Raw genomic sequence first — 15,603 nt, 5'->3', positions numbered from 1 at the left:
AATAGCGGTGTTTTACTTGGTCGAGGAGACATAACTGCAATTTTGCATCTGGTTATCAGCCTTCGGGACCGCTCAGAGGTGCAGAGTGAGGTGCTGAGGCTTGGGTTTGCTCAAGAAGCCCGAGGCTGGGAGGCTCCCGGCCCTTGCAGTAGGCTGCGGGAAGCGCTGACCCGGGCAAAACGCCGTGGTTCTTCCCTGGGGGAATTTTTTTGGGGATTGATTTGCTTAAAATCTTAAAATGAAAGCCGCAGCTGGCTGCCGGGAGGGCCCACGTGAGCCAAGGGTGGAAAGATGTTTACGGGAGTCGCTGCGAACTGGCACTGCCACCTTTCACCCCGTCCAATCTCTTGGTAGAAAATTGAGTAAATATCTGCTGAGAGCGGGTTGGCCTGGCTGACAAACTGCCGGGCTTGCAGTCGCTGCCCTCTGCTCCGCCTGCGAGACCCCCGTGCCCAGCGATCGCCTCTCCGCTCGCCCCAAGGGAGATGCTCCTCAGCAAAGCGAACCCACGGGCTCTTGCTCCGCCTGACCCCTTCCCTGTCCGCGCTTTCGGCATCGTCCCTGCCACTGGCCATCTCCCCGGGGGACATCCTTCCCCTGCTTCCACCCGTGCTCCTCTTCCCACCCCAACCCCGAGCGACGCCAGCCCTCGCGTCCCTGCCCGCGCTGCTGGTGCTGCCCTGTTTGTGGTCTCTGCCAGGAGAGGGGAGCCTTTAGCCTTGCTGGAAAGGAGGAGGTTGGGGAGATGGGTACGGAGATAAATATATACCTAGAGCGTGCCTGTGCTTTGCTCCTTCTGTTTGACTCCTGCCTGTTGCTCGCGACGGAAAAGACGACTTTCATCTGAGTGGGGAGAAAGGGAAGAAGCTGAAAGCAAGAGGCTGCGTTTCGTGCTCGGATAGGTGCTGCTTTGCGAGCGGCTTAGCCCGCGTACGGCAGACTCTTCTGCTGCTGTGGTCAAAAACCGATGAAGGAAAAAAAAGACTCCCTCATCCCCAGAGGAGGCTACAAAGCTCTCTTTCTCTTGCTGCTGAACCTTCACAGCTGGACTCGGTTGCTGGCTCCTCTGCTGCTGGAGCAACTGAATTATTTAAAGGCATCTTGATTTCGTTTTCTCTTTGCTGTTTTCATGCGTTGTGTTTATTGTCTATAGATATTTTTATAGTCTGAAGCAATTACAGCTGTCAGAAAAGAGACAAGCTGTGACAGGCTGATTTATATGTACATTGTATGTATGCAAGAGAGGGAGAGCCGGAGACGGGGAGATAGAGCGGGGATTCTGCTGGGCTTTAGTATGCAGGGGCTGGCGAGATTGGGTTTGAATTCCTTGGGATTTTCAACCGACGCTGATGATCTCCTAACAGCGGGCCAAATTCCGCCCTCGCAAGGGCTGAAGCCGCTCAGCAGGTCGCCTTCTGCCCCAGCCTCGCACGCTTCCAGTGCAGGCAGGTGCTTTCTCTCGTGATCCAAGATGCTCCTGGCAATCTGGGCCCGAGTGCTGCGTTCAAAGGTTAACTGGCTGTGGTGACTGGAATCCCTTTGGTTTTGCTGACGCAGGAGAAGGTCTCTGCCCGTCCAAAGGAGCGGCCCTGCAAATAGAGCAAGGGTGGCAAGGTCCCCATCCCGCCGGGGGTGCTCGGATGCTGTGGCAATCGGCAAAAGCAGCGTCTTTTCCCTTCCTTTGCTGACTTGCGCTCCCCAGCGCCATGCCACGACCCCGTACGAGGAGTTTCATCCCACCACCGAGATGGTCTTGCTGTTTGCTTTTTGGTTTCGGAGACCCCTCCCATGTAATCTGCAGGCCCAAAGGCGATCTGCTGAAGGCAGGCTCTTCCCCCTCCCCTGCCAGACTGGCCAGGAGCGGAGTGAGCTGCGGAGATTAAACTCCTCCTGCCACGAGCTGGGGAAAGCTGCTGTCTCCTCTGGGGAGAAGCAGGACTCGAGGCAGCGCGTCCCACCGGCGCTGAATTCGAGGAGCAGAGAGCCTTCGGGAGAAGGAAGAAGTAGAGTGACTTGCAAAGCAATCCCCTTCTCATATGACCTATCAGCACGCACAGTAATAATAAAGCTTTATTTGATTGAGTGTTTTCCTCTGCCCGGCACAGCTCATAATGTTTTAGAGATTAAATAGCGCAGTTAGTGAATTAAGCAGTAGTTTACAGGGGATTCGGGGACTCCAGGGATTAGTAACGGACTACGGATCCTTTCACATCTAGGTCACCAGTTTGAATCCAGCTCGGGTTGGCAGCAATTTCGAAAAAAGAGAAAAAAATAAGAGGAAAAAAAAGAAAACTGGTGCTGTGTAATAGCTGCAGAGCAGGCGGTGGGGAATGGAGGGAGGGAGGACTTTTGGATAAGGTCCTGCGTCGCCGAGGAGTCGGGGGGGAGGCCTGGATTCCCCTAAGGCTGGGCTGCCGCAGCTCTGGGGGTGGGCTTCGAGGGGCTCAGCGCCCCGAAAGCTCCGGCGCGGCTGCTGGCTCGCTGCTGCCTCGGCGGCTCCAGGACTCGGTGCTCGGAGCTTGGCTCCCCGGCACCTTTTTACCAGCGTGAAGCTGTGCCTGGGAATATTAACGCGTTCAGCCGCTAGCGGAGGGAAGGAGGAATTACTGGGCATAAGCAAATGCGATATTGGTGAAATTATGAGCTGATAAAAAAAAGTACGCGGGGACCGTGCTCTCGCGGCTGGGGATAAATTCGCCTCTGAGGCTCGCGCTGTGTGCCTGCGAGGTGGGGAGGGCTGGCTCACTGCCTCTGCTCCTCACCCCCTGCCTGAATTTGTTTTTTGGGGGGAGGAATTGTCCCGTGCCTCAGTTTCCCCTCCTGCGTCGTGGCTTTGCCGCCTGGGGAGGGGACGGCGCGGAGGTAGAGGAGGGTGAGTGTTAGAGGTAAGGACGCCGGGGGAGCCGAGGGGAAGGGGTTTTGGGGGGGGGTCCTGGCGCCTGGTCCCCCGCGGAGCGCGGTGCGGCGGGGGTTAAAGGCTGGCGTGTGCGTGGCAGCTCCGCTCCCCGCAGCTCCCCGCCCGCTCTCGGTGCCGTGCGGGAAAGGCGAGGAGCCGGGCGGGCAGGGATGGAGCCGCTGCCATGACAACCCCGGGGATGCTGCCGGCCGGCGGGGCTGGGCTGCCGCCGCCCCCCCGCGACCCCCGCCGCTGAGGGCACCCCGACATCGGAACCCCGACATTATCCCCATCCCTCATCCCGCATCCCGCCTGGACCAGCCCGGCGGCGAGGAACTGCCGGGCGCCTCGGAGCCCTTACCCCGCCGCGCTTTCTCGCTTCTGGACCCGTTGTTTTTTCGCTTTTCCGACTCGCTCCGTGGGGGTGTCGTAGGGTGGTTTTGGTGGTGGTTTTTGGTTTTTTTTTTTGGTGGTTTTTACTCGTTTTTCGGACTGCCCCCCCGCTCCGCGGATTCGGGAGCGGGGCTGAGCCCCGGCGCATCCTCGCCCAAGTGAGAGCCACGGACTGCTTCCCGGGAAGAGCCGGCTCGCCCAGCGTCCAGCACCTTTGCCACTTCTCCTCCTCCTCTTCCTCCTCCCCCCCGGCCCTCCCGTCCTCCTCCCTCACCCAAGGATACTGGGGACTCCCTCCGGATGCCGCTCGGCAGGCTCAGCGCTCGCAGCCTGCCTTGCCGGGGGCTCTCCTGATCGCCGTGGAGCTCCGCATCGCTCGCCCCGGTGGTTTTGCTCCCCCCCGTCCCCACACACACGCACCCCTTCCCTCCTTCGTCCCATCCCCGTCCCCCCCCTTTTCGCTCCTGGGTGTGTTGTTTTTTTTTTTTCTTTTTGCCTGTTGGAAAAGTCCCTGCTGCCCACGATGGGGGTCGGTGGGTGCTTGGCCCTGCCCTGGAGGTGCCTGGTCGTCCTCTGTCTCAGGCTGCTCTTCCTTGTGCCCGCAGGAGTGCCCGTGCGCAGCGGAGATGCCACCTTCCCCAAAGCCATGGACAACGTGACGGTGCGGCAAGGGGAGAGTGCCACGCTCAGGTAGGAGAAGCGAGGGGGGGACGTGACTCAGTTTCCCCGCGGGGGACGGACCGGCGACGCGGGACGGGCGCGGGGCAGCGAGCCGAGAGGGAGATTTGGGTGCTGGGGGAGCGAGGTTTGGCTCAGCTCCCCCATGCTCGTCTCCAGGAAAGTTACTGGGGGGGTGAAAAAAGGGGAGCGTGATCCCCTCTTGGCCCCCTGCCCCGCACGGGTGCTCGGCTCCTGCTGCCCGTAGTCACGGCTCGGGCAGCTCGGCTGCGTTTGGCACGGGTAAACGTCGCTCTGCTCATCAGACCTGGGGAAAGGGGGAGATGCTGACCCGCCGGTGGGGTTTTGTGCCTTTATCCCGTCCCCGGAGCTGCTGGGATGAGCGGGGCGCGGGATGGGTCCTTTAAAATCCCCTTACTCCGGAGGCTCCCCGCCAGCGGTTAACTCTTTGGGGTGGGGGGGAAACGTGGGGCTGGGCGTTGTGCCGGGGTCCTGTCGCCGGCGATCTGAGGGGCGCGGGGGCTGCCGAGAAACCCGTCGTTCTGACTGGCGTAACTTCTGGGACGTCGTATGGCCGGGGACCCGCGGCTGTCCTCGCAGCAGATGGGCGCCGTCGTCCCGGAGGGGGTTTGGGAGGGACGCGAAAAAGAAAAAGCCAGGTTTTAATTGCGGCGCTTGCGACTCCGGCGCGCTCGGGAGTGACTTTCCTCTGCCGGCGCGTTGCGTGTAGGTGACACCAACATCTGCGGGGCCAGCTGGGTGTGTGCGGTGAAAGCCGCACTCCTGCTTTACGCCAGCCAGTGGAGCAGGGCCAAGCCAGGGTGAAAAAACCCCAAAAAAGCCCGAGGAGGGATTTCAGCCAGGTCTCTTTCACGAGCGGTGGGAAGACTTAAGCCACGGGCTCGGTTTGGCCCCTGGAAATGTGAATCCACTCCCTGGGTATTCTGTGCAACTCAGCTGTTTGCAGCCGAGCCTCTCGCCACCCCCCGCCCTTGCGTGTTCCCAGGAGGGAGGGAGCTGCGTTGTTGTGGCCGTTCCTCCGGATTTCTCTTGTGTCATGGCACGACTGGGTGAAAAGGCTTGGAAATGGGTGGGTGAGGGTGGAGAACGGGGCTTCTCGCTTAGGAATTTGCCCCATTGAGCTGGGAAAAAAAAAAAAAAAGTAGCTTCTTTCCTCTCCTGAGTCGCCGGGCTCCAGAAGTCCTGCAGATGTTGCCATGGGGGTATCAGAGAGGGAGGGGTTTGGGGTACTGGGGGTCTGGGGAGCGAAACACGCGGGAGGATGGCAGCAGCAGGGTGGTACGGGCAGGGGTGCTCTGCGAACTTCCTGGAAGGAGGCGAGTGGCTGGTGCGCTGGTGGGGGTCTGCGAAGGGCTTCTGGCACGGGGTTTCCAGCAGAGACCATGCCAGCGCTCTGCCCCGGCGCTGGTGGAGAACAAAGGAAAGCCGGGGTGAGTCAGCAGCAGGGATGCTTTCCTCCATCCGTGAGGCCTGGTGGGAAAGGGGACGAATCCTGCGTCTGGGAGGGGGGGGCAGTGGCTCATCAGCATCACCCCAAAGCTCCTGTATGTGGGCAGTGTCCCAGTTCGACTGGGGAGCCGGTCTGGTGGCAAGGGACATCCGTGTCCCCACGCTGTCACCTCGTCGATACAAGCGTGCCCCGGGAGACGGGCACGTGGGCCAGCTGCGCCGATGGAATTCCTGCTGTGCCGATGAAATTCCCGCTGTCCTGCCGGCAGAGCGGGCATTGCTCTCGGAAACTCACGGCTTGCTGCTGCCGCCGGCTCGCTGCACTGGTTGTGCGACCGCAGAGGTAGAGGACTGTGTTTTGCACTGGCGTTTTGGGGCGTTTTCCTTCTGGTTTGGGGTGGGAGCGGTCAGTGGTCCGTGGCTGTAGGTCCCGCTCCCTGCAGCCGTGCTGCGCTGTGGCGGGAGCAGAGAGGAGCACGTGAAGACCACCCGTTGCCGGAGAAGGAAGTCGGGGAAGCGTGAATCTTCTGCCTGCTCCCCTCCCAGCGCGGCTCCCGGCGTAACCGTCGATCTGTCGTGGAGGAGTTAACTGGTTCGGAATAGCAGTGCTGCTCAGAAGGGCTTTGGTGGACCCCACCGCTGCTCCCGGCCATCTCCTGCCCTCTCCCCAGCCCTGCAAGGGTGGCAGTCGGAGAAGGATGCGCGGGAAGGGAAGAAACAAAAACGGGTCTCATCTTTTCCCACTCATTTCCCTGCTAGGTGGGAGGATGATGAGTCGCAGCCAAGGATTTGGAAGGAAGGAGATGTTTCTAGAGGTCCCTTGTTGTTTTTTTCGCAGCCGACGAGAGGGAGAGCAAGCTGAGAACTTAGCAGCAGAAGCTGCTGCTTCTCCGAAGTGCTCGGAAAGCCCTGTCCCCGCAGAGGGAGAGGGCTTGGCTCTTGGAAATAGGTGATTTTGTCTGGGCTGGCGGGGTGGTGAGGACCCCAAGCTGCTGTCGAGCAGCGGTGCCCTGCCAAGGAGGCTCTTCTCAGCCCCATCCCCTCCGAGCAGAGCTAATTCAGCGCCGGTGAAAGGGTCTGGACTTGTAAAGGGTGCAGGCTTTGCTCCATGCGAACCCGGCTGCTGTAAATCTGCCATCAGGAGTCAGTTTAGGACCAGAGCCACCAGAGATGTGCAGATATTTTCTTCTGTCTTGCGATGCTTGCTGGAGAGCACAGTCGTGTGCCTTGCTTTGGTACCAGCATTTTGGGTTACTCTGTTAAATTTAAATCTAGGGTTAGACCTCGGGACAGAGGTGCCATCTGGGCTAGGAAGGGTAGGATTTAATCCTGGATGGTTCTTCACTGTGAGGGTGGTGAAACACTGGCCCAGGTTGCCCAGAGAAGCTGTGGCTGCCGCCTCCCTGGCGGTGTTCGAGGCCAGGTTGGATGGAGCTCTGAGCAACCTGGGCTGGTGGAAGATGTCCCTGCTCATGGCAGGGGGGTTGGAACCAGATGAGCTTTAAGGTCCCTCCCAACCCAAACTATTCTATGATTCTATGCAGCAAAACCTGCAGGGGTAGGAAAAGGGCCTGTGGGTGGTGGGTCTAGCAGCTTGGCGTTTTTACTGATGGTAACAATCAGTAAACATGGTTGGTCCCTGAGCTGGGACTGCTCCCGCTCTTGGGGTTACACCGAGGGCTCGCGTGCATGCGAAGGTCGGAGCTGGATGTCTTGGTGGATCTCACAAGGTCACATAGTGAGGATGAGGAGGGTCTGCATCCCTTCCCATCGTGTCCGGACAGCATCTGCCCTTACCAGCAGCGAGTAGTTCATGCCGGAGAGGACCCGTCCTGAACTTTCATCCAGCTCTTGAAGTGAGTCCAGGCGTTGCTGAGACCTTTGGAGCAGTTCTCTCTGCACCGAAACAAATGGCTTGATTATGATTTCACTGGAATTGGCATCAGTCAGCGCTTTCCACGGCGAGGCTCTGACGATCCCGTCAGCGGGCGCTGGCGTGGTACCCCCCGAACTCGCCGCTGCCCCGGGCAGACCTGGCTGCAGGACGAGGGCCGCTGCCCCTCTGTGCATCTCCTCTGGCTTCCTTGGCAGGGTGATGCGATGCCTTTATTTGTTACCCCTTAGATTCTAACTCTAAAAGTCAAATCTGAGTTTAGCGTGAGCCAAAGCTTTTATTTTGAACCCTGATGCTCCCCGTGGTTTCCACTCGGACGTTGGAAAGGGCCGTGCACTTTGCTGCTGAGATCTGCCGTGGTTTACCTAAGCCTGTTTTGCAAATTTATTTTGCCCCTGTTGTGCTCTTGAAATAAATTTGGAGAAATGATAATTTGGCCGCGAAACAAAACAAAATCAAGCGTGTTTGTTTGACGGATGCAAACAGAAAGCGCTTGTTTGCTAAGCAGAAAAGATTATTTCCCCAGAAATGGGTCTGTATTCCGTGACTCTGTGCTGCCCCATCTTTCCCCCTCTGTGCACGGGGATGGAGCTGAGCTGCCGACTCGCAGATTAACAAAGTTCGTTCTCCTGACTCCGTCAGCATATAGCACGCTCACCTTCTGCTTCAAACCTCTCTCCTTTTTGCTCCTGAGGGTTAGGGCATAAATTCAGGGCTGCGGTGAAGGTGAAGGAGCGGGAGGGCATGTTCTTCTGCGCCCGTAGTGGGGAAATCAGTGCAAACGTGAGCAGCACGGAGGGTTAGGACTCGAGTTCCTGCTCCTGTCGGTGCACGGTGCCACCTTGCTCCTGCCTCTCTCCTCCTCCTGTCGTTGCTGGGTCCTGCTTTCCGGACAGGTTTTTCTCCTCCTGGAGATCCTCCATCCGAGGGGCTGCAGGAGCCCCGAGCGGTGCCCGCGCGCGATGCTCGCGGCTGTTGGTAGCTTGCGAGTCGATGGCTGTGCTTGCGACGGCACGTTTCTGAGAGAGGAGTTCATTGCTAAAGTGACGTGTCAGCAAATCTTCGCCACCTCTCTCCCATCTCGGAGATGGAATCAGCTTAAAGTGGGGAAAAAAAATTGTCATATGCATGGATTTTTTTTTTTTTCTTTCTTCCCTGAGTGCAATTTCCATCTGAGATGACAAGCTCCTGATTGCTGTGCCAGAGGAGGGTTTCCCTTTATAGCTCTCCTAGTAGAGCTGGTGCTTCTAGTTCACTGGAGCTGTCTGGGCCGGGGTCTTCTGGGGGACAAGCGTGCTTTTCTGGAGCTGTCATCTCCATCATAGGGTTAAGCATCTCCGATGGACCAGCTGTGGAGAGATTTAAGTCAACCAGACTTGTACCCTGCTCCTCTGGGACGGCAAGGGCCGATGGGGAGGAGGAAGGGAGCTCAGAGCAGCCTTGCAGGTGGCAGAGCTGGCCAGTGGAGGGTTGCTGGGGTGGCATTTCTAGTCACTAGGGAGGTTTATGAGATGGAGGTTGGGTTCTTAGCCCTGTTACCAGCTCCTCGTGTGACGTCAGGCGGCCTCCTAGGTCCTGTAAATGCGTATATTCGTGCGCGGCAGTTGCAACGCTTCCTTTCTCTGGCTCCGTGAGTCATCTGCTTGCGTTGCAGTCCTTTTGTGGCAAGATGCATCCCTCTGTAAGGAAAATGCTAGGAGTGTCCTACTGCAGGGCACCACAGATGTCCACCGGTGTCCTGCCCTTGCTTGGAGCTGGAAGAGGCTGCTGAGGGCATTTCTCAGCTGGAGGTCCCAGGGGGTTGTCGTTGCAGGGGTAGGCGGTGTACGGTTGGGGTGCTGCAGAGCTGCTTGGTGGGTGGCTGATCATTTGGTAGGAGCTGGAGCAAAATCAGGGCTTGGGGCCAGCGAAAGCAGTGTCACCCTCAACAACTCTCAGCCCCAAACCCTGCTGAGAAACTGCTCTTGTTGTGACCACAAGCTAACCTAAGCCTCGGACCTAAGCGCTCGTGGGTGTCCAAGGGGTGGCAACCAACCTTGTTTCTAGCTCATGGTCATCCTGGTGCATCGTCCCCATGCTGTCCTGCTCCACCTTGGCAGAGTTGTTTGTGGCAACGAGCGCACCGCTGCTCGGCATTTCACCTTGTGAACTGGCAGCTCCGTGCCTGTGTTAGTGAGAGGTGGCTTGGGCATGTTCTTCAGCTTGCCCAAATCATTGTTGCTTCTGTTGGCTTCACTGGAGTTACTCCAGCTTACACTGTTGGAAGAATCCTCCTCTTGGTCTAGCTGAGTTGTTCTTTCCTCCTCCCATACCCGCCTAAACCTGCCAGTTTGAGCTCAGACACCCGTGTTTTCCTGCAGGAGGAAAGGGGAAAATCAGGAAGGAACTAATCTATGACCCCATCAGTGGGAGAACGGGCTAATAGGAACTGTAATGAGAATACAGAGCCAAAGAAACAAGCAAATGGGAAAATGCAATCCCACCAAGGCGACAGAGAGGTTTATGCCAACCAAGGGGCTGATCCAGTGCTCATTAACGTCACCCCAGGTCTTTATCCTAACTGTAATGGACTGTGGAGCAGGTTGGAAGACAGCATTTTAGCCTTGCTACAGTGTGCAAACTGTTCATGGGTTGCATGTGGAATAGCGATGCAGAAAGCCCTTTGCAAAGCAAATGGGAGATATCTTCTGCTCTCCTCAGGTTTGGTTTTCAGAGGTGCAAGGCAGCGAAGGAGCCAAGTCTGAGACTTGGCCTTAGCTGTCTGGGTGCTGCAGCGTCTGCTGAAATGCCAAACGCGTCTTAATCATTAGTATATTAAAAAATCTTGCTTTAAATAAGGATTCTTCAGCTGGCGGTGAGTGGTGTTGGCTCTCGCCACCAGCAGTCATGAGTTGATATGCAAAGTGAGGAGGCAGAAGAGCAGATGGGTGGGTACGGGAAGGCTGAAGGCAAACTTGACTTTGCAGCTGGGTTCTCCCCTGGAAGGACCAGCGTCGGTGAGATGGAGAACAAGGTCTGGCGAGCCGAGCCTGGTCTGGAGGTGGGGACATTTTCGGGGAGAGTGCTGAATAGGAAAGGACACCAAGGGTCAAACAGGAGACGTGCGAGTCCAGCTCTGCATGTCAATGAGCACAGAGTAAATAAGGAATAAAACCACCTTCCAACATGAGCAGCTGGTGAAATATCACAGGTTTTTTTTTCCCAGAGATGGGAGATTTTGACCGGCTCTGCGCCTGCAACCATAAATGGCTCTGACACCTGCGTCTGTTTTATCAGACACATGCAGAGCCCCGGACAGGATCCAAACATTCATTACTTTGGATTTTTGAGTCTTTTTTATTCTTTTTTTTTTTTTTTTTTCCACGGTGGGATCATTATTTTCCCAGCTTCACATCCGCAGTTCAGCAAATCCAGTGCGTTTTTCAGACTTCTGTTTCTTACACATCTCTAATAAGGAGCGTGATAGAAAACTGTCAAGAAAAGCAAATTCTCAAAGGCACGGAGAGAGAGCGGGGCAGGTCCAGGTTCAGAGCCACTTCCAAGTCTCGACGTGGTTTGGACCTACAGATAGGCACAGCACTAATGTTTGAAGGCATGTTTGGGTTCTTGCCCTGAAGTCCTTCAAATTCAGTGTATTGTAGGTGTAGGGCTTTATTCCAGGATCATCTTTATTATCGTCCGTCCCTGTTCTCTTGCAGTCCAGTACAAAGCTCTTGAGGAGTCCAAAGGAAGAGTGACCTAGGTGAAAGCTTGAGCAAGAATTTTCCAAGTCTCGAAAGGTTTCGTGCTTTTCTTACATTGCGGTTCAGTGGGAGCTAAGCTAATGCTTCTTGTATTTATATTTGAAAATTTTGGACTTGTACTGTTTGTTACATAAGAAAATGCATTTTAATTTTTAATGCATTAAAATGTATTAAAATGCATTTAAATTTTTAATTTCTGAAACAGATCTTTTGACCAAACAATCCCTTTCTTTCCTGCGTACCTTGACTGGAAAATATTTAGTTTAGAATTTCCTTGTCGGGAAAAGGGCAGGTTTGAGTTTGGCTGGAAGAATACCAGGTCTTTCTTTTAAGCTGAGTTTATGAGTTCACTGAAGCACCTTGTCAGATTTTACAGGAAACTCTCTGATTAAGCTGAAGCGAGATTTTGGGTTTTAAAGTGTTTTATAGGAAAAGGTGCAATTTGGATTTCATTCAGTCTCAGAAGGGAAGGATTTCTGAATACACAGCATTTCCCCTTTGCTGAAAAAAGTCTTCCTTTCTTGCTTCTGAAGTGCTTTACATTTTTGAGGCAATTTTTCTGCCATGCTTCTTCCTTCACGTGTCTTTCCTCTAGTTGGAGGAGCTGTCCTGCTTTGAATTAGACAAGGTTTTTGTTGAAGATGTGTTTTCCAAGCCAAATTTCAGGCTGGCCGATGCGCCTCGTGACCCTGTTTGCTCAGCAAACTTGCACAGCGTGCGAGCGAGGGCAGAACGTGGCAGCGCTGGGAGGGAGCAGCGTGGCCACGCTCCGATGCGATTTACTGCTCTGCAAACATGGGGAGCAAAAGGTATCCCTTAGCCTTGGCTTGTGGACTCATGGAATGAGAGAAAGGTTCTCCCCTCGCTAGGTGCTTACGCTCCGTGGCGGGGTGGGCCATGGTCAGAAGGTCTAAACCCTGTCTTGGGCTGTTCTTGCTTCGTCGTGGAGGTGGGTGGTTGAGGGAGATGCCTTCACTGGTGCGCGTCAGCTGGGTCTCCTAAATTTCTCTGGTCGTCCTTGGCTCGTGGAGGACAGCGTCTGCGATGTCCCCGCTGGTTTAAAGCCAAGCAATGTGCGGGCTGTCGACATTGTTTAGTGAGACATGGGGCCCTTCACCTCGGACACCTCCGTGAGCCTGAAACCAGCGTGACAGACATCTGTGGCCACTCAGAGGTCCGCTCGGTGACCTCCATCCATCCAAGTGCCACTGCCCTAAGTGGTCTGAACAGACGGCCAAGGTCTGAGGAGATCACAGAGCGATAAATATCCGCCCGGTCCTGCTAGAGAAGACCTGAAGGCTTGATGGCAATGCGTTGTGTAGGAGAAACCTCACCCGCCCTGCCGGGGCTGGTCCTCCGGGGTCGGCGGGAGCCGTGGCGCGAAGCCCTCGCGGGTTCGGTGGGAAGGGACGGTGCGGGGCGATGCTCTGAGCACCGGGGGTTTGCAGCCGCGCTGCAAGGGGAGGCTGACGCCTGCGGAGAATGAGTGCGGTGGGGAAGATGTCAGCTCTTCCTCTCAGCTTCCCTTTGCAGCGCCAACTGTCAGTAATTTAACTAACGTTTTGTAAATAAATGTGGCATTCGGACAGCTGTCACCGCGCCTGTTATAAACACTCCTTTTGTCACTAAAAGCTGGCAGTACCGCTCCGTTTCCCCTGCAAATGCAGCTACCACTGCCAGTTAGCTCCTGAAGCCAGGGCTGTCAAGGAATCGCATGCCGGCCGGCGGCTGGGAGACCGCGGCTTCGCGCGGGGAGCCCAGCGAGGCATTGCCAGGGCCTGGTGCGAAGGCAGCTTTTGCAGCTCGAAAATAAATAAGTGGCCTGATGAGCGAGTGAGAAAACCCATCTGAATGTGGCTGTAGGGCTGGTGGGTTCCCAGCCAGGGTCCCAGCAGGTCCAGCTGCGGGGCCGGTGGTGGCACCGGTTCCTCTGCCACCTCGTCCCAGCCCCGCGGGAAGCGCAGGTAGGATGGGATGGGGAGCCCAGCCGGCCCTGGGCTTCGAGGTGCCAAGGGAGCAATCTGGCACTGGCGCCGCAAATGCATTTCGCTTTGGAGCGTGGGCTCCGCACGCGTCAGGCTTCGGTGTCGGTAAATTCAGTCTCTCCGGGACTGGGTTGGATTGGAGCGGAGAGATTTGTCCTTTGAGCCCATCAGTCTTGCTCAGCGCGCTTGTCCTATTAGCAGCGTGTTCAGAACCTTCAGGCGGTCTGGATGCTTCTCCCCCTAACAGACCCCACTGGAGAGGGGACGCTGTTATCTTTCTGCTTGCTGGGAAGTCTCGATCCTGCGCTGCTTTGCTCCTTTCATCTTTCAGGGACCCTTGCAGCTGCAGACAGCCCTCCCCTGACCCCACGGTGTTCCTCTCCCAGTATCGGTAGAACTTTCAGCACCTATAGGCTTGCTGTGCTGCACTGATGTGTGATGCAGGCAGTACAGACATCAGCACATGACATCTCTCTCTCTAAGCTGCTGTAAAATTAGCTTCATCTCAAGTGGCAGAAAATGATCATATCCTCGCTTGAGGGCGATGAAGAATATTCCTGAGTCACTGCTAGTGATGAAACAGGCAGAAAATCCAGAGTGATACACAACTGCCCACTCAGTTTTAATCGCCGAGGCCATTTGCTGCTGCAGAGCCTGAAGACGCAGCTTCCTCCTCCTCTCCCTCCCTTTCATCCATCACTCCCCTTACTGGCCCAGGCTGCGGATCCCAGCAGGGCAGAGCGATTTCCCATCCCACCGGCGAGCCTGCCGGCTGGGAGCATCTCGTGCTTCCTCACCGAGAGGAGAGGAGGGGGTCAAAGCTTCCTTTTCTTAAAGCAATCAAAGGGAAAAGATGGAGCCTGCCCTCCTCGGCTCTCCTCCTCCCAGGCTGTGATCCTGCAGCCTGGGAAAAACTCTCCTCCAAGCTCGCTCTCATCTCCATGAATTTTCCCTGCTGCCTCCGAAGCAGCTGCTGTGCCCACGAGGATGTTTCTTTTTGCGTTTCTCCCCTGTCAGCTGTAGTTCAAAGCCCTCTCCCTGGATTTTTATGTCTTGGCTAAAGCCACCCTCCTTCCTACAACTGTCAGCTCAGTGCTTGGGAAACCTCTTGCCAAATTTGCTGGCGACGAAGGCCAAGAAAACCCTGCAAAACACCGATGATCAGAAGCAATGCCTCCCTTCCTCGCATATGCTCCCTGGCAGCATGTTAGCACTAAGGACTCCTCGAAGGAGGCTTCCTGCAAGTCCTGCCCCGCCAGCTCTCCCCCAGGTTTCCGATGGAAGCCCCCCGCGCTCCAGGCGCAGGTTGAAGGGTCTCTAAAACCCCAGCGAGGTTCAAGAGTCCTTCAGCTTGGGAATCGCCTCCTGCTTCTTGTCTCCCAGGTGGCTCGATAGCCGCAGACCTGGTTCAGCATCGTTCTGGGGCGAAAACCGTAGCAATCCTCCGGTTCTGAATGAAGGCTTTCTTTTCTCCAGTCAGGGCTTGTCGGTATTTATCCCTTAACCTGATTTTCAGATGTTCTCTATCCTGCAGATTTGTCGGGATATGCTATTCACACAAAACTCTCCTGGTGTCAGACTTCTGCTAGGATAGCTTAATAGCTTCTACCAGCCTGCGAGGGGAATAAGCGGGACTGGCAACAGCATAGCCACGCAGGCATAAACGTCTCAAAGCAGGGGTTTTGCCAGAGTAAAAATTATTGCAGGAGCTCGCTCCTCCCGCCGTTGGAGGTGGCTGTACCGGCGGAAGTTTTCCGCCCCGGTCGGCCAAATCCGGGCGAGTTTCCGCGAGTCCCGCTCTCCTCTCCGTGCTCCCCGGCAGCTTCGCATGCCATGCAGCGATTTGTCAGCGCGAGCAGGTGCAGAGCTGCAGGACACGGGCCGAGCAGCTCGCTTTGGCCGTTATTCCAGCCTACAGCCGCTTTGTTCTCGCGTCAGGCGGCGCCGATCAGCGCTCCTCCGCCGCCGAATTTCCTTTTTGCTCATCCCTACCCCGAAAAGCGGAGTCAGGGTGGTGCGTTTCGGGTTAGATTCAGCGGGAACCCAGAAGACGAGTCTCAAAATGAGTAAATGGATGATAATTTTGGGTTGGAGTGTTATAGCTAACCACTCCCAAGGAGCCTTGCGTTCTGCACACGCCAGCCGCCGTTGCACACGCAGACCAAGCTTGTGTGTGTGTGTGTATATATATATTTATAGACCTTGTGCACGGCTAATGAACGGAGATAGGGAGAGGGGGAGAGTAATTTGTGCAGATACCTGTCGAGAGAGGCAGGAGACGGGGATAAAGCCAGCGGGAGCCGGCGCAGATGGCGAGCGCAGATACCGCAGCCGTACCCGGGAAAAGCGGTCCCTTGGCAAAGCAGCGGCGGGGGCCGCTTTGGGGAGAGGTGGGGGGACGAGCCCGTTCGTAAATGCTCTAATCTTTTCTCCGGGTGGTGCCAACTGCTGCTTGTTTCTCCTGCTGCGAGTCTGAAAGAGCCCCGCTAACCTCTGGCAAAAATTGGGAGGATAACAAGGGAGGGAAGGCTGACTTTGTTTGCG

The 15,603-nt window shown here is 56.2% G+C and overlaps 1 protein-coding gene across 8 annotated transcripts in view; it reads left to right on the top strand.

Moving 5' to 3' along the window:
• The window catches only part of LOC104326841 (protein CEPU-1), a 332,439-nt gene that overhangs the window by 195,463 nt on the left and 121,373 nt on the right, over positions 1–15,603 (top strand). For 2 of the 8 annotated variants that reach the window (XM_075442552.1, XM_075442554.1), the window contains exon 2: positions 3,895–3,979. In XM_075442552.1, coding sequence (XP_075298667.1) covers positions 3,895–3,979 — 85 coding nt within the window. Of the gene's footprint in view, positions 1–2,444; positions 2,658–2,795; positions 2,886–3,367; positions 3,448–3,662; positions 3,980–15,603 lie in introns of those variants that run through there. The other 6 variants (XM_075442553.1, XM_075442551.1, XM_075442557.1 and 3 more) reach the window with 5 other exon arrangements.

The sequence above is a fragment of the Opisthocomus hoazin genome, chromosome 24 (genome assembly GCF_030867145.1).
Source record: "Opisthocomus hoazin isolate bOpiHoa1 chromosome 24, bOpiHoa1.hap1, whole genome shotgun sequence".
Taxonomy (NCBI): Eukaryota; Metazoa; Chordata; class Aves; order Opisthocomiformes; family Opisthocomidae; genus Opisthocomus; species Opisthocomus hoazin.
The sequence above is the reverse complement of the archived record's forward strand: the minus strand, read 5'-3'. Positions and strand labels throughout refer to the sequence as shown.